The 22,978-nt window shown below is 42.6% G+C and overlaps 1 protein-coding gene across 1 annotated transcript in view; it reads left to right on the forward strand.

Annotated features, from left to right (window-relative positions):
- The window catches only part of LOC138663759 (oocyte zinc finger protein XlCOF8.4-like), a 36,901-nt gene that overhangs the window by 9,984 nt on the left and 3,939 nt on the right, over window positions 1-22,978 (forward strand). The window contains exons 2-6 of the mRNA XM_069750087.1: window positions 444-585; window positions 715-885; window positions 960-1,083; window positions 1,167-1,258; window positions 1,457-1,544. Coding sequence (XP_069606188.1) covers window positions 484-585; window positions 715-885; window positions 960-1,083; window positions 1,167-1,258; window positions 1,457-1,544 — 577 coding nt within the window. The 5' untranslated portion in view covers window positions 444-483. The remainder of the gene's footprint in view (window positions 1-443; window positions 586-714; window positions 886-959; window positions 1,084-1,166; window positions 1,259-1,456; window positions 1,545-22,978) is intronic.

Consider the following 22,978-nt stretch of genomic DNA (forward strand, 5'->3'; position numbering starts at 1 on the left):
GATCATTTGTATGGCATTTGTATTCTCTATATTGCAGTATTTCTTGGTGGTTACAATAATCCTGAAGATGGTAATGTTGATTCTAGTGTCAGTTTGTAGTGTGACATAGGGCTATAATGGTGATTTTTTTTTAAGGTTTAGTCCTGCTCTGCTCACTTTAGCACCAGATGAGAGGGGCAGGGTATGTCACATCTGCTAACTGCCAGGATGTGTGCACAATTGTCAAAAGTTGTGGAGCTGCCGTATTCACTAATGTCAATCACTAGGACTCCCTTGACCCAAATTTAGTTTATAATCACAACATTTCTACTACAAAATTGCTCCCAGCATTGATGCTGATGTGTAGGTGATAGGACTATTGTCATATGAAGCATTCAACATCCTTTATAGTTTTACACTGAATTCTTTATGATGTTACATCGGCTCATCTGTATCCCATTCAGGTCCATTCAATATCGGATCCTTTCAGTATAGATATTCTGTATGAGTTTTTTCCTGCTTGAGCCATCAAGGATGGACAAGGATACGATGGCGGAGAGGATATTACACCTCACCTTAGAGATCCTCTTCCGGCTTACTGGAGAGGTGAGAGATTCTGATGACGTCACATTACATCATTCTTATCTATGGGAATAACAGATGGACAGAACTGGAGAGGTGAGGACTCTGGAAATGTCTGTAGTGAGATTTATTAATGTGTCTCTCCATAACCAGGATTACACAGTAGTGAAGAAAAACTTTAGTGAAACCCCTGTGTTTGAGACCTGGGCAAGAACTTTGAGCCCAACCAGAGAGCCTCCACTTCACCCCTTGATACACGAGGACATCAATTACCAGAAGGTCTTAGAACTCATCTACAAGATGCTTGAGCTGCTCAGTGGAGAGGTGGGAATCCTGGGACATTACACTGTAATGCTATGAAGGGATCGAGGAGATGACAGTATCATTGTATGTGTCAGGTTCCTATAAGGTGTCAGGATGTCGCTGTCTATTTCTCCATGGAAGAGTGGGAGTATTTAGAAGGACACAAAGAGCCGTACGAGGACTTCATGATGGAGGTTCCCCAGCCCCTCACATCACCAGGTAATAGACAGAATTAAGTACACACGGCCTATAATTATCTGTATGTAAAGAATGAATTCAGTCCCTGTATGTGTTTCCTTCAGTTCTATCCAGTAAGAGAAGAACATCAGAGAGATGTCCTCCTCTTCCACAGGACTGTAGACAAGAAGAGCCCAAGGTTTCTCAGGATTATCAGGTAGATGTATTGAAGGTGTCATGAGATCTCCCCTATGATGTGTAGACGGTTGTGAAGGTCTTGTGCTCAGTCTTGTTTTATCCACCAGTATTATATGTTTTAAACTTGTATAATGAGAACGGTGGAGATGGCAGGATTAGAGCTGATCATAGATGTGACTTCTCCGTCTGTCGGTAACGTTTACTATATTTGTTTTAGGGTAAAGATCTGACCAATATTAATACTACAGAGACATATGTGAGGGGTGATGAGAGGTGTAAAGAGATTTGTACAGATAACCACCCAGGTGAGTTACAGCCTCTAAATTTTACTCGGTCACTGGTTGGTACAATTCTACTGTATTTTTTATTAAATGGATTGTTTTGGATTTTATTTTATTTTTTTCAACATTTTTAGTGGAATAGTTAAATGGGCACAATTGACACTTTTTTCCCACACAAAAAAAAAATCTCAGGAATTCTCTATACAGTCTGTTCTCTCCACTCGGACATATCATTGCTGAATATAAGTCAATGGTCACAGCAAAATTGTGCTCCTCTGCCATCAGTAACTTACTACAACGGTCATATGCTCTTCTGGCCAGAAACAGTACAGAGACCGGTGAAGGTATCTGGGCTGTGCTAGATCGGCACACTCAGTTGCTTAAAAAGGTAGTCACAGGAATACTTTCTGTTGTAAATTTTCAACTGGTTTATTAAAACAGGCTTCATAAACCAGTGCAAACAAAATAAATCCAGAGTACACAGCATACTCAATTAGTCAGAAGGCTGCCTATTTACCTTCTAGATAACACCCAGAGTTGGAGATATGGTGGACCGCTTCCCACCCACACACGTAGAAAAGCCGCGGAGACACAGGACATAGGAAACCGGCTATTAGGAGCAGTGCCTGTTAAAAGGACTATAAACATAAGGATGAATGACCCCGGGGAGATCAAAACATCCAACACCGCGGAGACACCATCACGTGTTTCTCAACGCAGTGATCCAGAACACTGCCCCCATCCCTTATGGGAAATATGCAAATGCATGTAGAAAAGCCGCGGAGACACCATCACGTGTTTCTCAACGCAAGCAATAAATAGCCAGGTCTTTCACCGGGAAGGAACAATCACGGGAAGGGCAGCATCTAAAAGGAAAACCACCTATGCCAATGGTATCCATCCACAGACAGCTGTTTCGGGGAATTTGCCCCTCATCAGTGTGGAGTAGGAAACTGGCTATTAGGAGCAGTGCCTGGTAAAAGGAACACTCCCGAAACAGCTGTCTGTGGATGGATACCATGTTTTGGCATAGGTGGTTTTCCTTTTGGATGCTGCCCTTCCCGTCGTTGTTCCTTCCTGGTGAAAGACCCGGCTATTTATTGCTTGCGTTGAGAAACACGTGATGGTGTCTCTGCGGCTTTTCTACATGCATTTGCATACTTCCATAAGGGATGGGGGCAGTGTTCTGGATCACTGCGTTGAGAAACACGTCATGGTGTCTCCGCGGTGTTGGATGTTTTGGTCCCACCCACACACGTCAGCTGTCCACAAAAACACAGCCTATTACATGGCCGATTAACCCCACTCAGCATTTTGCCAGTGATTTTGTCATAGGGCAGACAAGAAAAAAAGGGTTGGGGGAGCAGTAATGTAAGTATAATTTATACTATTACATTAAAGATTTAGGGGTGGACAACCGTTTTAATTATTTCCAGGTTACCAACCTATTTCCTTTGGACCATTGGATCAGATAACTGCAAGCTGTAGCTTCAGCTCAGTGTGGTTTGTGTTCTGTGTGCTTTGCTTGTTCATCGCTGGCTGACCTTGGACCTTGTTCTGACCATCCATTTGTTTAGCCCCTTTGCTTTGATACGCTGTCTTCCTGGTATTTTGACTTCTTACCGTTACCTGACTACGCTTTTGTTTCTTCCCTTTGTTTATGACATACCCTCTTTTCTATTGACCTCTCACTCCTTGACTATCCCAACTCACGGCTTGTCCATAAGAAGTGACTCCATATCATTACGGCTGGCCTTACATTTTGTCTTTTTGTCAGTGTGGATCCTGTTCACACGCTCCTTGACCAGGTGCTGAATCTGATGCAGGTGACTAAGGAATGTCAGAATCGCAATATATTCTGCAGGGTCAGATAAATGGTTTGAAAACTTCCTATATCTCTCCGCTGCTGGCAGTGGCTGTGACGTCAATACCTTTGATGGACAGTTGGTCTCTCTTGAACCTGTAATTGCCGTCTCTTATAAATTTTCGAGAGAAAAAACGTTTAGGGAAAGCTATAGGTTACTTTTTTACCCTGTGTCTCTGGTCATCAGATGCTCCGTTCCAGTGGGTGGGATTAATCATGTCCTTACCACGAGCTAATTCTCAGACCTCGGCATTTTGCTTGTCCCCACAAGCCGCAGAACGTTCTTCTGTGGACGCTTTTTTGACTCTTTAGGTCTGATCTATGATGATGAACCCAACATAATCCAGGTCACTGAGGCATAGCTCAGTAACCTGGCATGGGGGGATGCATGGCTAAGGACAACTGTACTGAGTTTCAGCATATGAATGGACCGCAGAATCCTTGAGAGATGTGGTGTACTGCAGGCTGCCAGTTATACTTCCCATTAGCAGGTCCATTTATCGGAGGTAGAGCCATTGGCAGTTAGAGTTGCCAGTCTTCATGCTGTGGAGAGAAAATGTAGACAATATCTTGAACTCTGTCTGTACTATGGTCTCACTGGATATTTTGTCAAGAATTGTCCAACTCGTCCTCAGCCAAGCAAACTGTCCGGGTGATGGCTGCAGAGGTCACCCAGACTCCCAGATACTTTACTCTTCCACTGATAAAGTACTGATGAATATGGTGTTATCCTTAAAGAGCCAGGTGTTATCAGCATTGATGTTCAATTACTGTGGGTCTGTTGCTAACTATATTCATTTGGGACTGGTTCTAAAATATAATTCGGGGCAGTTCGTTTGGAAATACACTTTCAAATTTTCTACATTGACAAGACACCATTAGTCTGACATTTGGTCAAGGGGGTAATGGTGGATTTCATGCTCCAAGTGGGAACCTTCACTCTGAATTTATCTCCTGTTTTGTTTTGGATATTTTACCTGCTAGGTTGGTACTGGGACTTCCATGGCTGCTTCTTCACAATCCTGTTATTGATTGGTGTCAGAAGGAAATTGTTAAATGGAGCCCCAATTGTTACAAGAAATGTCTAAAATCTGTACAAACATGCTCCGCTAATTTCAAGGGTCTGCTGGGGTACCTGAAAGACTTCGGAGATGTGTTCTCAGAAAAAAAGAGGCAGTAATATTACCTCCCCATCATCCCAAGGATTGTGTTATTAATCTTTTCCCTAATGCCAAATAATCTAAAGCTTGCCTTTACATATTGTCTGGGCCTGAACAGACTGCCTTGAAACAATATGTTAACGAAAGATATTTAATAATAATAATAATAATAATAATAATCTTTATTTTTATATAGCGCTAACATATTCCGCAGCGCTTTACAGTTTGCACACATTATCATCACTGTCCCCAATGGGGCTCACAATCTAAATTCGCTATCAGTCCAAAATAAGCAATTTATGACACCAAAGCCAAGAGAGGGTATCACCTCACTCCCTAAGCCCTAAGTTCACATTTGCGTTCGGGGGTTTTGCAGAGGGCTGCGTACATCCTCCGTTAAGCCCCGCCTACTTCCGCATACTTCTGCATGCGTCCTGCGTACCTATCTTTAACATTGGGTACGGAGGACATGCGGATGTATGCGGATGCATTGTTTTGACGCGCCCACCAACCGCATAGGAATGCAACAAGATGCGTTTTGTGCGGACGGCGGGTTAGTCAAAACGACGCATCCACATACAGTGCAGACCAAAAGTTTGGATAAACCTTCTCATTTAAAGGTCTTTCTGTATTTTCATGACTATGAAAATTGTACATTCACACTTTGAAGAACCTAGAATATAAGACATAATTTCAATTGTTTCACACTTTTTTGTTAAGTACCGTATTTTCCGACGTATAAGACGACTGGGCGTATAAGACGACCCCCAACTTTTCCAGTTAAAATATAAAATCTTCTCAAAAGTCGGGGGTTGTCTTATATGCCGGGTGTCGTCTTATAGGGTGGGTGCGGAGCAATCTGCAGTCGAAGTATATAGTGGGGGGGAGTGGTCCCGATGACGAGGTGAGGGAGCTCCTCACCAGGAAGGTGTAAGTGAAGCAAACTGTCAGCGTCTGGGATGCCAGGGGTATGCAAAAAAGCAATGCTGTGCCTAGAAAAACACTTCTCTTTCACTAATCTGGCTCACCCTTGTATCCTATTATCTCCTTCTCTGCCTCTGCTTCACTTACACCTTCCCGGTGAGGTGCCCCCTCTCCTTGTCATTGGGGTCGCTCCCCCCACAATATGCGGCGACCGCAGATTACTCTGCACCTGCCCCATAAGACGACACCTGGCGTATAAGACGATACCCGACTTTTGAGAAGATTTTCAAGGGTTAAAAAGTAGTCTTATACGCCAGAAAATACAGTATATAATTCCACATGTGTAGCCACCTTTTGCTTTGATGACTGCTTTACACACTCTTGGCATTCTCTTGATGAGCTTCAAGAGGTTGTCACCAGGAATGGTCTTCCAACAATCTTGAAGGAGTTCCCAGAGATGCTTAGCACTTGTTGGCCCTTTTGCCTTCACGCTGCGGTCCAGATCACCCCAAACCATCTCGATTGGGTTCAGGTCTGGTGACTGTGGAGGCCAGGTCATCTGGCGTAGCACCCCATCACTCTCTTTCTTGGTCAAATAGCCCTTACACAGCCTGGAGGTGTGTTTTGGGTCATTGTCCTGTTGAAAAATAAATGATGGTCCAACTAAACGCAAACCGGATGGAATAGCATTCCGCTGCAAGATGCTGTGGTAGCCATGCTGGTTTAGTATGCCTTCAATTTTGAATAAATCCCCAACAGTGTCACCAGCAAAGCACCCCCACACCATCACACCTCCTCCTCCATGCTTCACGGTGGGAACCAGGCATGTAGAGTCCATCTGCTCACCTTTTCTGCGTTGCACAAAGACACGGTGGTTGGAACCAAAGATCTCAAATTTGGACTCATCAGACCAAAGCACAGATTTCCACTGGTCTAATGTTCATTCCTTGTGTTTTTTAGCCCAAACAAGTCTCTTCTGCTTGTTGCCTGTCCTTAGCAGTGGTTTCCTAGCAGCTATTTTACCATGAAGGCCTGCTGCACAAAGTCTCCTCTTAACAGTTGTTGTAGAGATGTGTCTGCTGCTAGAACTCTGTGTGGCATTGACCTGGTCTCTAATCTGAGCTGCTGTTAACCTGCAATTTCTTAGGCTGGTGACTCGGATAAACTTATCCTCAGAAGCAGAGGTGACTCTTGGTTTTCCTTTCCTGTGGCGGTCCTCATGTGAGCCAGTTTCTTTGTAGCGCTTGATGGTTTTTGCCACTGCACTTGGGGAGACTTTCAAAGTTTTCCCAATTTTTCGGACTGACGGACCTTCATTTCTTAAATTAAAGAAGGCCTCTCTTTTTTCTTTACTTAGCTGCTTTTTTGTTGCCATAATACAAATTCTAACAGTCTATTCAGTAGGATTATTAGCTGTGTATCCACCAGACTTCTGCACAATACAACTGATGGTTCCAATCCCATTTATAAGGCAAGAAATCCCACTTATTAAACCTGACAGGGCACACCTGTGAAGTTAAAACCATTCCCGGTGACTACCTCTTGAAGCTCATCGAGAGAATGCCAAGAGTGTGCAAAGCAGTCACCAAAGAAAAAGGTGGCTACTTTGAAGAACCTAGAATATAAGACATAATTTCAGTTATTTCACACTTTTTGTTAAGTATATAACTCCACATGTGTTAATTCATAGTTTTGATGCCTTCAGTGTGAATGTACAATTTTCATAGTCATGAAAATACAAAAAAATCTTTAAATGAGAAGGTGTATCCAAACTTTTGGTCTGTATTGTACTTCCGCATGTCCTGCGTAACCAATGTTAACCCCTTCACGACATGCGCCGTACTAGTACCGTGCATGTCGTGTCTCCCCCTTTGATGTGGGCTCCGGCACTGAGCCCACATCAAAGTCACGACATGTCAGCTCTTTTGTACAGCTGACATGTGTGCGCAATAGCGGCAGGTGTAATCGCGTTCCACCTGCCGCTATTAATTAGTTAAATGCCGCTGTCAAACGCGCGGCCGGAAATGCTCGCATCGCCGACAAATGAGCCACCATACAGCTCCATAAACATCTTTTAGTGTGTGACAGCAGCCAAACATAACCCATATAAATCTGGTATCGCTGTAATCGCCCCGACCCAAAGAATAAAGTCGCATAATCACTTATACCAGCGTAAAAAATAAAACCAATTCTTCTTATTCTGTTGATTTTTCTTTTCATTTTGCCTCCCAAAGTTCGAAGTAAGTCTTGGCGAACATTTATCCTGTGCTCTGCGCTGAACGCTTACAAAGGGATATCTGTGTCAATCTCTGAAATTCGTGATTCAGACAGTACCTCTTGCGGAAGATTCCCTATAATGAGGCAGATGGAGGCACTGTGGACGCTGTCTTACCTGTTATCTGGCGGTGTCAGTCTCTTTGGGATTGCATAAAAGTGCCGTCGGCCACAGTTTTGTGCACTTCTAAAAAGGACACCTTTGAACAGAAGCCAGATGGAGTACAGAGTTATGTAATATAAAACGTATAATTTTATTGGACAAAAAACAGGAAAAAAATTAGTCTAAAAACAATTAAAAATGTACAACAGGGTCTCCAAGACCAAACTACCCCAGAATATATAGACTGATGTTATAGATAGAATTATGCATTCACATAATAATATAACAGCACTTGGCAAAAAAATATAATGTACATAGATCAATACAAAAAAATGCATACCCGTCAAGATGATTGAAATGAATAACCGTAAGGCATGGACTCAAATAGCCGGCCATATAAGACGGAATTATCCCTTAGAGAATTATCCCTTAGAATAGTATTAGATTATATACCCAGCAAAAATGGGAGACTGAGTTTGGAGTAACTCTGCTGCCTCATAGTGAATGGATCCCTCGGAGGTTTCATCTGAGTCATGGCACTAAGAGCGTTAGATCGAAACCCTAAATGTTCCCAATAAAAGCTTCAAATCAGTCCATTAAAAAGCAAGTCCCCACTCAGGTCTGTCATCTGTTAATGGAAATATATTTGGCTTCCATGTTACTGGCAGTACAAAAGATCTGGAAAAGTGAAATAACTCCTCACCCCTCAAAAGAAATTCAGCAATTTCTCCATTCCTAAATCCAGATCCAAATGCCCCCTCCCTTCTGAGCCACAGTGTACCTAAACCACATATAGCGTCCACGGTTGGCATTTCTGAAGCGATGAGAGCCCGCCTAACTTAAGGGCTGGGCATAACTTACTGGTGACTGCAACGCACTGTTCACGAGCGTACTGGTCACTACAGTGGCAGTTTGCAATTTTCTGTCTGCAACATTCATTGCTGCTTGTTTCTTGAAAATACCCATGGAGGGGGGGCGTGTCCTAGCTGGCCATGTGAGCGGACGCAGGGAAGAGCGCTCCTGCTGCCAGAAGGACAAAAAATCCTAAATTAACCCCGATCTTCGGGTATATTTACCAAATTCCGGCTGGCTGAAGTTCCGGAGAACACAGCGGTGCTGAGCGGCGGTGCCGATTCGGCAGCAATGACCAGGAGGCGGCAGAAAGACGCGGGCATCAGAGATGCAGGAGCCGGCCAAGATGGCGCCGAGGTCAGAGAAGACGCTGACAGGGAGAATGCAGCATGTCAGCGACGCATGGAGGTGGCAGCGAAGCTGCAGCAGTATGCCAGGGTGGAAGCTGCAGATGCAGAACAAGGATCCGGAGCTGGAGCTGACAAGGAGGAGGAGGTTACAGGCATGGCTGAGCAGCATGAGGTACAGAGGGGGAAGGAGAGAGGCAGCATGGCGGGGGCTAGTGGGGGACCTGAAGGCATATTGCAGGAAGAGGAGCCGACCCTTAGGGATGTTATCACACTGATCTCTTCATGCCAGCAATCCCTAAATTCCCTAGCCAAGCAGATGCAGGAGGTTAAAGGGGACACGGCACAGATTAATGCGGCCCTGCAAAAAATGGACAAACGTATAGGAGTGGTGGAGAAGAGGGTGAGCACGGCAGAAGATCACATAGTGAAATTACAAAAAGCTGAGAAGAAGTTCGCCCAAGCAATAGCTGAGCTCGCAGCCAAAAATGAGGATCTGGAAAATAGATGCAGAAGGAATAATATACGTATAGTGGGGCTGCCTGAAAAGACTGAGGGGAGAAATCCCACAGAATTTGTTGAAAACTGGCTGCTGGAGAAAATTGGGAGCACAGTGTTGACAAAAGTTTTTGCTGTTGAATGGGCTCATAGGGTCCCACCGCAGCCCCCTGCCCCAGGAGCGAATCCCCGTACCATGCTTGCCAAAATACTAAACTACAGGGACAGAGACATTATCCTTAGAAAGGCTAGAGAGATGGAGGATCTGACGGCTGGAGGTCAAAAAATCGCCATTTATCCGTGTAACGGGGTCTACTGTGCTGTAGTACCTCTTTCAGCACCCCCCGTGTTTCAGGAGGTCCACTCTGCTTTTGCTGGATTCTGAATGAAGGACGCTGGCTGGAATTCCTTGATTACGTGAGAACATATAAAAGCTGACTGCTACTCCACGTATTTCCAGTCTAAAAGAACACACTTTCTTCACAGCACACAGAATATATAACACAGATACACAGGGCAGGCCAATAGAAAAAGCAGGCCAGACATACATTACAATAGCCGCAGGGGGCCGGAGCCTGCTGATATTTACTGTGGGAATTACAAGGGTGGGGGAGGACAGAAGGGGGATATCGTGTCCTCTCTGCCCAGGGGCGCAGCCTGTGGACTGATGCATTTCACATGGAACCTATTATACATAATATATACTGCATAACATATTCTTGGTGCTGGGGGTTCTGTAACACTCTGGATTATTCCGCTGCGGTTCAGAAGCAGCGGATGAAGTTTACTGGAGTCAAGCGACGATTGAGGGAGTTGGGAGTGCAGTATTCGGTGATGTTTCCCGCAAAGCTGAGACTGGTGGCTTTTAATAAGACCCACTTTTTCCTGACACCGGAGGACGCTACCCAGTGGCTTGATACTAATGAGAAAAAGCTTAAGGGAATGGGCGACTGACATTTCGGCGAGATCTGGTTGGGAATTGTTTTCTCTGTCGCTGGCAGAGGGTTCTGCGCTTGTTAGCATTGGTTTAAGAGTTGAGCAACTGCTGAGGGTTTTGCTGGGCCAAGTTGAGGGACTGGCCAGAAGGGACAGTACCGTCTACTAAGTATGGGGGAGGAGGGCTATGCCGGGTACTGTAAATTGGTTTGGTACTTTTTCTATATGTTCATATAAGTTGGAATGTTAACATATAATAAAGTGAAAAGTTGGGGGAAATTATGATTGCCATGGCAGCGGGACGCGAACGGAGAGGGTTAAGTAAGGGAGAGTGTTTGCAGTGGGCAGTGGATTCCCACTCTTGATGAGAGGAAGAATGTGCTACATTGGGGGGGTTAGGGGGGCAAGTTGGGAAGGGGTAGGGGGGCGGGAGGGTTGGGACAGCTCATACTTGGGAAATTGGATATTATGAGGAATGATGAGCCACATGATGGGGGATGGAATTAAAATATTGAGTTGGAATGTGAGAGGTCTGGCGGATAAAACACGATGGACGGCAGGGTTGCAGTATGTTCGAGAACAGAAGGTCTCAATGATATGTTTGCTGGAGACACATTTAGTGCGGGAGAGGGTGAATGTATTGAATAGGCGCTGGATACAGAGGGCGTATCATTCTACTTTCTCTACGTACTCTCGGGGTGTGTCTGTGTTAATACCTGCGGGGGTGCAGTATGAGGAGGTAGCGGTAAAGGAGGATGTGGATGGTCAGTATGTGGTGGTGAAATGTAAAATTAATGGAGTGTTGATGTGTATAGCGGCAATGTATATTCCGCCCTCATACTCAAGCAAGAAAATAAGAGAAGTGCTGGAGAGGGTAGAGCGTTGGGGTTACCATTTCTAAATATTAAAAAAAAAACCTGTTTGGGAGAGAAGAACAGACAAATCGCGGCGCCCTAAGTGCGTAAACACAATATTATAGTCTTTAAAGGATGCACAATTTTATGCACTCACCTGATAAAAGACTAAAATGGCTTTAGATCGTGTATCCTCCAAATTCCCTCTGAGATACTTTTCAATATACAGGGCTTGCAGCTTGCCTCGGGTGGATCCAAGTGAGAGAGCCAGAGTAAGGCTCACACAGGATAAGTAGTTCAAGAAAAGCACATCCAGCCCATGAATGGCAGCGCTTCCCAGGACTCACATTCAAAGATGATATTTCATATTTTTTTATTTCATAACTTAAAATAGAAGAGATACAACGCGTTTCGGATACAGTATATATCCTTTTTCAGGTATCATAAAAACACAGTACAAATCCTACTAGTATAAAATTCAATTACACTTATATATAGTATCACACCTTTTATCCCAGTCTCAGAAACTTGATTTGGGGTGTGGACCAAGTTCAGGAAAACACCCACTGATTGATACAGCCTTGTTAACATTGATGCAAGAAAGAGAGAGAAATAAAAAAAAATAATAAAAATAAATAAAAAAATATATCAAAGGGAAAAAAAAAAAAAAAAACACAAGAAGAAAAAAAAAATCACAAGAAAAAAAAAAAATCCTCTAAACTCTCTCTATGATATCATTCAATCCATTTGGAAATAATGTTCCCAAACGATATATCCAAAACGTTTCTTTCCTGTTTAAAAGAGCATTCCTGTTTGCAACTCCAGAGGGTATCTGCTCCACTGGAGTTACTTTTATGTTAAAAATTTTATTATGTTTAAGTAGTAGATGCCTTGAGAGACTATGTTTTAAAAAGCCATTTTTTGCTCTATTTCTGTGGCCATTAATGCGGGACCGCAGTGTCTGTACAGTGCGTCCCACATACTGCAAACCACAACTGCATGTGATGACATATACAACATGATCACTACTACAGGTGAGTCTTTGTGAGATTTCAAAGACATCACCAGTATTATTGCATTTAATAGTTTTAGCCCCATGATCTAGGATCCCACAGGTGCAACATTTTTTGGAGTTACATTTAAAAACTCCGGTGCCTTGAAGAACTCCACATAAAGTTTGATCCTTATTTTTATAAATGTTTTTTCTTTTTGGATCCAACTGTTTTTTTAATTTACTGGGGGCCACCAAATTTTTCAAAGTTTTACCCCTTCTATATGTAATCCCTGGTTTATCAGGGAGATGTTTTCCCAAGACAGGGTCACGGTTCAAGATGTACCAATATTTAGAAAGCACAGTTCTTATGATTTTATTGCCCCTATTGAATGTTGTCACAAAATTCAATTTCCAGCGATCATCACTTTTTTCCTTACCAGTAGTCAAAGTGTCCCCCTTCCTGGTTTTTCCTTTTAAACATTCTTCCTGTGTTTTTATTTTGTTGTCCCTATATGCACCATTTATCAAATTTTTCGGGTATCTTTTTTCTTTAAATTTTCTTTTTAAAATTTTAGACTGAGCTACATAATCAGATTCTCTCGTACAATTCTTTCTGATGCGATAAAATTGGCTGTGGGGTATATTAACCTTCCACTTCTTGTAATGTGCACTATTGAAATCTAAAAAGCCATTTGAATCCACTTTTTTGAAGTGGGATTTCGTGATGATTTTTTTACCACTATGGCTGATCTCTAAATCAAGAAATACCATTTTTTCTTTATTAATTTGTGATTTTTTACATCACAAATTAATAAAGAAAAAATGGTCTAAAATTTTAAAAAGAAAATTTAAAGAAAAAAGATACCCGAAAAATTTGATAAATGGTGCATATAGGGACAACAAAATAAAAACACAGGAAGAATGTTTAAAAGGAAAAACCAGGAAGGGGGACACTTTGACTACTGGTAAGGAAAAAAGTGATGATCGCTGGAAATTGAATTTTGTGACAACATTCAATAGGGGCAATAAAATCATAAGAACTGTGCTTTCTAAATATTGGTACATCTTGAAGCGTGACCCTGTCTTGGGAAAACATCTCCCTGATAAACCAGGGATTACATATAGAAGGGGTAAAACTTTGAAAAATTTGGTGGCCCCCAGTAAATTAAAAAAACAGTTGGATCCAAAAAGAAAAAACATTTATAAAAATAAGGATCAAACTTTATGTGGAGTTCTTCAAGGCACCGGAGTTTTTAAATGTAACTCCAAAAAATGTTGCACCTGTGGGATCCTAGATCATGGGGCTAAAACTATTAAATGCAATAATACTGGTGATGTCTTTGAAATCTCACAAAGACTCACCTGTAGTAGTGATCATGTTGTATATGTCATCACATGCAGTTGTGGTTTGCAGTATGTGGGACGCACTGTACAGACACTGCGGTCCCGCATTAATGGCCACAGAAATAGAGCAAAAAATGGCTTTTTAAAACATAGTCTCTCAAGGCATCTACTACTTAAACATAATAAAATTTTTAACATAAAAGTAACTCCAGTGGAGCAGATACCCTCTGGAGTTGCAAACAGGAATGCTCTTTTAAACAGGAAAGAAACGTTTTGGATATATCGTTTGGGAACATTATTTCCAAATGGATTGAATGATATCATAGAGAGAGTTTAGAGGATTTTTTTTTTTTCTTGTGATTTTTTTTTTCTTCTTGTGTTTTTTTTTTTTCCCTTTGATATTTTTTTATTTTTTTATTTATTTTTATTATTTTTTTTTTTTTTCTCTCTCTTTCTTGCATCAATGTTAACAAGGCTGTATCAATCAGTGGGTGTTTTCCTGAACTTGGTCCACACCCCAAATCAAGTTTCTGAGACTGGGATAAAAGGTGTGATACTATATATAAGTGTAATTGAATTTTATACTAGTAGGATTTGTACTGTGTTTTTATGATACCTGAAGAAGGATATATACTGTATCCGAAACGCGTTGTATCTCTTCTATTTTAAGTTATGAAATAAAAAAATATGAAATATCATCTTTGAATGTGAGTCCTGGGAAGCGCTGCCATTCATGGGCTGGATGTGCTTTTCTTGAACATTTCTAAATATTGGCGATCTTAATAATATATGTGATGACTTTTGGGATAAAAACAAAAAACCCCAGAATAGGACAGTGGGACATATTACTACGTTTGGGACCTATGTCCGGGAAGTAGGTATGATTGATTTATGGAGAGTTAGACATATTGGGGAAAGGGGGTATTCATGTTACTCGCCAGCTCAAAGGACAAAGGTCCAGGATTGATTTGGCGCTGGGTAACCGTTTGATGGATACGATGGTAGGGGATGTGAGATATTTACGTAGGGCTCTCTCAGACCATAGTCCAGTTGAAGTGGAGTTTCGACCGGTGGGGACACGGACCGGGAGCAGGAGGGAGTGGAAAATTCACCCTTATTGGCTACATAGTATAGACTTGGAAAAGATAAAGCAGGAGTTGGTAGAATTTTTTTAGATAAATGAGGGAAGTGTAGACGCTCTTACTGTGTGGAAAGCCATGAAGGCGTACTTAAGAGGGCTACTGTTTAGGGATATTAGCAGGTGTAAGCGGAAATCGAGAGAGGCAGAGAAGTTGGCGATTGATGGGTTGAGGATAGCTGAAGACGAGATGATAATAACGGGTACTCTGGGAGGAGGTTAAAGGCAGCTCAGGGTCAGCTGGAGGAAGTTTTGCTGGGTAAGGCTGGGTTCACACTGCGTTGTGTGAACCCGTTTAATGGACTACGTTACACCGCGGCATAACGCGGTGTAACGTAGTCCGTTAACGCCGCCATTACAAGCAATGGCGAGCGCATCGCTAGCGCACGCCCACAATGGGCGTGCGCTAGTGATGCGCCGTCATTGAGTGCCGGATCCGAGACGCCGCCTGCAGCGTTTCCGGGTCCGTCACTGGTAGCTCGCCGCTAGCGCAGATGGAGCTAGCAGAAGCTCCATCTGCGCTAGCGCTGTGCAAGTGCCGGCACTTGCGTTAGTGCAGTCCGTTTAACGGATATGTTGAACGGACTGCACTAACGTAGTGTGAACCAAGCCTAAGGCTGAAAGGAAGAGGGAATTTATGAATCTGGCTTATTACCAGGAGGGCGAATCTGTGGGTCATTTGCTGTCGCTGGTGGCTTCCGCCCAGAGAAATACTTCCTTTGTCCACTCTCTGGTGTCGGGGAGCGGTATGGCGGTCTCTGGGACTTCAGAGATTTTGGAGGTTTTTGCGGATTTTTATGCGGACTTATATTCCTCTCGGGTGGATGGTTCGATGGAGGACACAGTGGCGTTCCTTGAGGAATTGGAGCTCCCAAGGCTGAGTGACATAGATAGAGAGAATTTGGAGGCTCCCATCACGGAGGAGGAGTTGGGTCGGGCATTGCAATCTATGGCTAATGGAAAGGCGCCTGGCGTAGATGGATTTCCTGCCGAAATTTATAAAAACTTGGGGGAAGTGCTGATCCCTAGATTAAAGGCGGTCCTGGAGGAGGCTAGGAATAGAGGAAGTCTGCCGGCATCTATGCGAGAAGCCATAATAGTGGTGATTCCTAAGGAGGGGAAGGACTCGAAACAGCCGGATTCATATCGGCCAATCTCCTTGCTTACTATAGACGTTAAACTCCTGGCTAAGGTATTGGCGATGAGGTTGACAAGTGTCATTTCTAGCCTGGTGCACTCAGACCAGTCTGGCTTTATGCCTGATAGGTCCACTGCGATAAACTTACGAAGGCTGTATATGAATTTGCAACTCAGATCTGATAACTGTAGCCAGAGAGTTATTGCATCTTTAGACGCCCATAAGGCGTTCGATAGTGTGGAGTGGGGGTATCTCTGGCAGGTGTTGCGGAGTATGGGGTTTGGACCGCAGTTCATATCTTGGATTCGGCTGATGTACTCTATGCCGATGGCCAGGGTTAGGGTAAACGGGGAGTTATCACGGACCATACAACTGGCTAGAGGGACGAGGCAGAGGTGTCCGCTCTCTCCTCTTTTGTTTGCTCTGGCTGTGGAACCACTGGCTGCTAAGCTGCGACGGTCTGATGAGGTGACTGGGTTTAAATATGGGATGATTGAAGAAAGGGTGGCGTTGTATGCGGATGACATTCTGCTATTTCTGGCTGACCCGGTTGTGTCCTTGGAGGGAGCCATTGGGATTATTGAACGATTCGGATCGGTGTCGGGACTTAAGATAAACTGGAGTAAGTCTATCTTGTTTAAGGGGGACGACGCTGGTGGGGCGCCACTGGAGGATGGGCGACTGGAGGTGACGAGCCAATTTAAGTACCTTGGAATATGGGTATCTATGCCTGTTACTGACTATATACATAGGAATTTGACTCCAATCTTAGGCGTTCTTAAAGCAAAAGTGGATGCTTGGTTTAAGCTGCTTTTATCTGTGGTAGGTAGGGTGAATCTTATCAAAATGATGCCGAAAATACTGTATATTCTTCATAATGCGCTGGTTTGGATACCGCGCGGGAAATTTAGACAGATTAACTCTCTGTTTAGGAATTTAATATGGGGGAGACAATATCCGCGTATCAAACTGGAGACACTACAGCGACCCAAGGAAGATGGGGGCTTGGCACTGTCTAACCCTGAAATATATTTTCTAGCAGCCAAAAGTCAGCATCTAAAGAGATTGGCACTTGAGGGGTCATTTGGAGCGGTACAGCGGTAATGGAAGTGGTGACAAAAAGAAGGCCAGTAGTACAATGTTTGAAGGATGGATCCCTGGGGGCTCTGGGGAAATTAAACCCGACTGTGTTGTTGATACGCAGGTTGTGGGGTAGGCTGAGACATATTCGTGGGATCACGGACTTAACTAGATTCTCACCGCTATGGCATAACAATAATTTACAGGAGTTTGAGGCACTGGGGGTACTGACAGAATGGCAGGTCAAAGGGATTCAGTACGTGTATCAAATAATTAAGCGAGGTGAGTTGAAATCATTTTCCCACTTGCAGGTGGAATTTGGTCTTGGGACTGCAGGGGAGTATCAGTATTTGCGGATGAGGCATGCTTTTAGAGCTCAGAATAGGAGTGGAGGTATTAGAATTCAAAGGGATATAGTGCTGGAGTATGTGTGTAATGAAGGGACTACTGGGGGGGGGTTATATCTACTTTGTATAAAGACCTGTTATACACTTTCCTATTGGGGTTTCCAATAATGGCGAGAGTTAAGTGGGAGAGCGATCTGGGCCCAATGGATAACGAGACTTGGGAGTCGGTGCTAGAATGGGTCCCAAGACTGTCACTGAGCGAACCGTATAGACTGTCACAGCTCTATGTAATACACAGGGTTTCACAAGTCTCCGATGGTACTATATAAGGCAGGTTTGCGTGATGATTCTGAATGCCCGAGGTGTAAATCTACAGATGCTGATATATTTCATATGATGTGGACGTGTCCGAGACTGGCTGCCTTTTGATTGGTAGTTTTGAGTCGTATGGAAGGTGCATATGGATGCACGGTGCCAAGGGATCCAATTGTGTGCTTGTTGGGATGCGTGGATGAGATTGGAGTGGATAACAACCTAAAGATAGCTATTGCCAGATTGTTATACATGGCTAGGAAGGTAATAGCGCGAAATTGGATTAGGGAAGAACCGCCGTCAAGAGGAGAATTCCTCCAGTATGTGAAGCAGGGCCTGACACTGGAAAAGGGGTTTTATAAGAAGAAAGGGAAAATTGAAATGTTCAATAAATTGTGGTCTCCGTGGATTGCCATGGGATAGGGGTATAATAGAAATTGAGTGAATTAAGGTCCCTAATTAACGGCAATGTAAAATGCTAAGGCTAAGGCCTGGAGTGGAATGCTTGTCTCCACACTTCAACTGATTGATTTAGGTATTGGACTCAGGGAGTTGACTGGAAGATACAGTGGGGCAAAAAAGTATTTAGTCAGTCAGCAATAGTGCAAGTTTTAATGTGCCATTACTACAGGTAATGAGTGGAGGAAAGAGGAGACTCTTAAAGAAGAAGTTACAGGTCTGTGAGAGCCAGAAATCTTGATTGTTTGTTTCTGACCAAATACTTATTTTCCACCATAATATGCAAATAAAATGTTAAAAAAACAGACAATGTGATTTTATGGATTTTTTTTTCTCAGTTTGTCTCCCATAGTTGAGGTCTACCTATGATGTAAATTACAGACGCCTCTCATCTTTTTAAGTGGTGGAACTTGCACTATTGCTGACTGACTAAATACTTTTTTGCCCCACTGTATGTGACTTGACTTGCAATAATCCACAGAGCTCATTCCAAAATATTGATGCCAAAGCTATGCATTACTGAGGCAGCATTCAATGGTAAGTCCTGCAAACAAAAGATGTACTGAAGACTTGGTCCACACGATGACATGAGTCACACAACAGCAAAGCTCATTCACAAAGTATAAAAGCTTTTGTGCAAGTTTTAACCCATTTGTTGTCACGTGAATTTTTGAAGCTGTGATTTTCTTGCATAAAAAGTAATCAACATCCACGGAACTTGTACTGACTATGCTGGGAGCAAAGTTGCATGCGATTAGAAACATTCAAGCCAAAATCTATTAGGTTAGGATTTTATGACACGTCACATTACATCTGAGGTCCATTGATAAACATTAGATGCAATTTCACAAGCAAAATCATGTTCATGTTATGCAACATGTGTTGTCGGATGGCCCCAGCTTTAATCTGAAAGGCATCTGCATGAGGACTAGGTGGATGAAAAAAAAATGCATGATTTGCAATGAATCTTTCAGAGTTTTCATCTCTTGAATACAAGCAAGAAACTTAGTATATTGTATTCCGATAGTTTAAACTTAAAGTGGCCAACCTGAATAATGACAATTACCAGCTTTGAAATTTCTAAGTGTAAATTATATAAAACGATGCTTAGGAAGCAAAACAATGTCACTGGAAGCAAGGATCACCAGGCTACGACTTGCCTACTTTGGACACATCATATGAAGAGCAATCATTGAAAAAAGACATGAATGTCGGAATGTCGGAAGAATAGAAGGAACAAGGTGAAAAGGAAGACCAGCAACCTGATGGTTTGATACTGTCAAAGTAATGGCGAATTCCCTGGTGGACCTCTCTAGGCTTGCACAAGATCGATCTTCTTACAGAGCGTTAATTTATCAACTCGTCATCGCCGGCCGTTATTTATTGTACAACTGAGACAATTGAGTGCGAGTATAAAAGACAGACATGTTGCAGCCATATTTTAGTCTTTTTTTTTCAGCAAAAAGGTAATGAAATAGAAATGATAAAACAAAATTTTGAGACCGTAGATATTAAAAAAAAATATATCAAGCATTATCTCGCAATTGCAGTCTGCTGGCCATGAATGGATTTAGTAATGTTTTCCTTTAGCTGATGGTAATAGGGTTCCCATCTTGCTCGCGTTGCTCCGAGGGTCTCTTATCTCCTCCTCCCTGCAGGCCCGGATCCAAAATGGCCACAGGGCTGCATCTGAGTCCTGCAGGGAGGTGGCTTACCAGCGCCTGCTCAGAGCAAGCGCTGGTAAGCCTCCCTGCTATGCCTGTGTGATCGCTGATCTGACGCAGTGCACAGCAAAGTGTCAGATGAGGTATCGCTGTAATCGTACTGATCCGAAGAATAAAACTGCTTTATCCATTTTACCAAACGCGGAACGGTATAAACGCCCCCAAAAAAGAAATTCATGAATAGCTGGTTTTTGGTCATACTGCCTCACAAAAATCAGAATAAAAAGCGATCAAAAAATGTAACGAAAATCTTACCAATAAAAATGTCAACTCGTCCCGCATTAAACAAGACTTCACATGACTCTGTGGACCAAAATATAGAAAAATTATAGCTCTCAAAATGTGGTAACGCAAAAAAATATTTTTTGCAATAAAAAGCGTCTTTTGGTGTGTGACAGCTGCCAATCATAAAAATCCGCTAAAAAAACCCACTATAAAAGTAAATCAAACCCCCCTTCATCACCCCTTTAGTTAGGGAAAAATAAAAAAAACTTTAAAAATGTATTTATTTCCATTTTCCCATTAGGGCTAGGGTTAGGGTTGGAGCTAGGGTTAGGGTTTGGATTACATTTACGGTTGGGATTAGGGTTAGGGGTGTGTCAGGGTTAGGGGTGTGGTTAGGGTTATGGTTGGGATTAGGGTTGTGTTGGAGTTAGGGGTGTGGTTAGGGTTATGGTTGGGATTAGGGTTAGGGTGTGTTGGAGTTAGGGATGTGGTTAGGGTTGGGATTAGGGGTGTGTTCGGGTTAAGGTTTCAGTTAGATTTGGGGGTTTCCACTGTTTAGGCACATCAGGGGCTCTCCAAATGCGACATGGCGTCCGATCTCAATTCCAGCCAATTCTGCGTTGAAAAAGTAAAACAGTTCTCCTTCCCTTCCGAGCTCTCCCGTGCGCCCAAACAGGGGTTTACCCCAGCATATGGGGTATCAGCGTACTCAGGACAAATTGGACAACAACTTTTGGGGTCCAATTTCTCTTGTTACCCTTGGGAAAATAAAAATTTGAGGGGCTAAAAAAAACATTTTTGTAGGAAAAAAATGATTTTTTATTTTCACGGCTCTGCGTTACAAACTGGAGTGAAATACTTGGGAGTTCAAAGTTCTCACAACACATCTAGATAAGTTCCTTGGGGGGTCTAGGTTCCAATATGGGGTCACTTGTGGCGGGTTTCTACTGTTTAGGTACATCAGGGGCTCTGCAAATGCAACGTGACACCTGCAGACCATTCCATCTAAGTCTGCATTCCAAATGGCGCTCCTTCCCTTCCGAGCTCTGCCATGTGCCAAAACGGTGGTTACCCCCCACATATGGGGTATCAGAGTACTCAAGACAAATTGCACAACAACTTTTGGGGTACAATTTCTTCTAGTACTCTTGGGAAAATGAAAAATTGGGGGCGAAAAGTTCATTTTTGTGAAAAAATATTGTTTTTTTATTTTTACGGCTCTACATGATAAACTTCTGTGAAGCATTTTTTGGGTCAAAGTGCTCACCACACATCTAGATAAGTTCCTTAGGGGGTCTACTTTCCAAAATGGTGTCACTTGTGGGAGGTTTCAATGTTTAGGCACATCAGGGGCCCTCCAAAAGCAACATGGTGTCCCATCTCAATTCCAGCCAATTTTGCATTGAAAAGTCTAATGGTGTTCCTTCCCTTCTGAGCTCTGCCATGCACCCAAACAGTGGTTTACCCCCACATATGGGGTATCGGGGTACTCAGGACAAATTGTACAACAACTTGTGGGGTCCATTTTCTCCTGTTACCCTTGGTAAAATAAAACAAATTGGAGCTGAAGTTAAAAAATTTTTGACAAAAAAAATTAAATGTTCATTTTTTTTTTACACATTCCAAAAATTCCTGTGAAGCACCAGAAGGGTTAATAAACTTCTTGAATGTGGTTTTGAGCACCTTGAGGGGTGCAGTTTTTAGAATGGTGTCACACTTGGTTATATTTTATCATATAGACCCCTCAAAATGACTTCAAATGTGATGTGGTCCCTAAAAAAAAAATGGTGTTGTAAAAATGAGAAATTGCTGGTCAACTTTTAACCCTTATAACTCCCTAAAAAAAAAAAATATTGGTTCCAAAATTGTGCTGATGTAAAGTAGACGTGTGGGAAATATTACTTAAGTATTTTGTGTGACATATTTCTGTGATTTAAGGGCCTAAAAATTCAAAGTTGGAAAATTGCAAAATTTTCAAAATTTTTGCCAAATTTCTGTTTTTTTCACAAATAAACGCAGGTAATATCAAATAAATTTTACCACTATCATGAAGTACAATATGTCTCGAGAAAACATTGTCAGAATCACCGGGAACCGTTGAAGCATTCCAGAGTTATAACCTCATAAAGGGACAGTGGTCAGAATTGTAAAAATTGGCCCGGTCATTAACGTGCAAACCACCCTCGGGGCTTAAGAGGTTAATATACTCGCCTACCGCCACTTTCTCATGTGTCCAGCACTGTTCTTTTCTGTAACGTCACCGCAATTCCGTCTAGCCTGCTCATGAATATCAATTTCACAATGAAAGGCTATGGAGACTCGTTCCAACTCTCCATAGGATTTTTATTAAAAAAGAGACTTCCGGGTCACGTAGAGCGCATGTGTGATCCAGCCAGTCTGCAGAGTGGTGATGTCACAGAAAAACAGTGCTAGAGTCTGAAGAAAGCTGCTGTAGGTCTATGTCAGTCTTAACCCCTTCAAGACGCATCCTTTTTAGTTTTTGCATTTCGTTTTTTGCTCCCCTCCTTCCCAGAGCCATAACTTTTTGATTATTCCGTCAATATGGCCATGTGAGGGCTTATTTTTTGCGGGTCGAGCTGTACTTTTGAACGACACCTTTGGCTTTAACATGTCTTGTACTAGAAAACGGGGAGAAAATTCCAAGTGTGGTGAAATTGCAAAAAAAGTGCAATCCCACACTTGTTTTATTTGTTTTGCTTTTTTGCTAGGTTCACTAAATGCTAAAACTGACCTGCCATTGTGATTCTCCAGGTCATTACGAGTTCATAGACACCAAACATGTCTAGTTTATTTTTCATCTAAGTGGTGAAAAAAAATTCCAAACTTTGCTAAAAAAATAAAAAATTGCGCAATAGTCCGATACC

Source organism: Ranitomeya imitator, chromosome 2 (genome assembly GCF_032444005.1).
Source record: "Ranitomeya imitator isolate aRanImi1 chromosome 2, aRanImi1.pri, whole genome shotgun sequence".
Classification (NCBI taxonomy): Eukaryota; Metazoa; Chordata; class Amphibia; order Anura; family Dendrobatidae; genus Ranitomeya; species Ranitomeya imitator.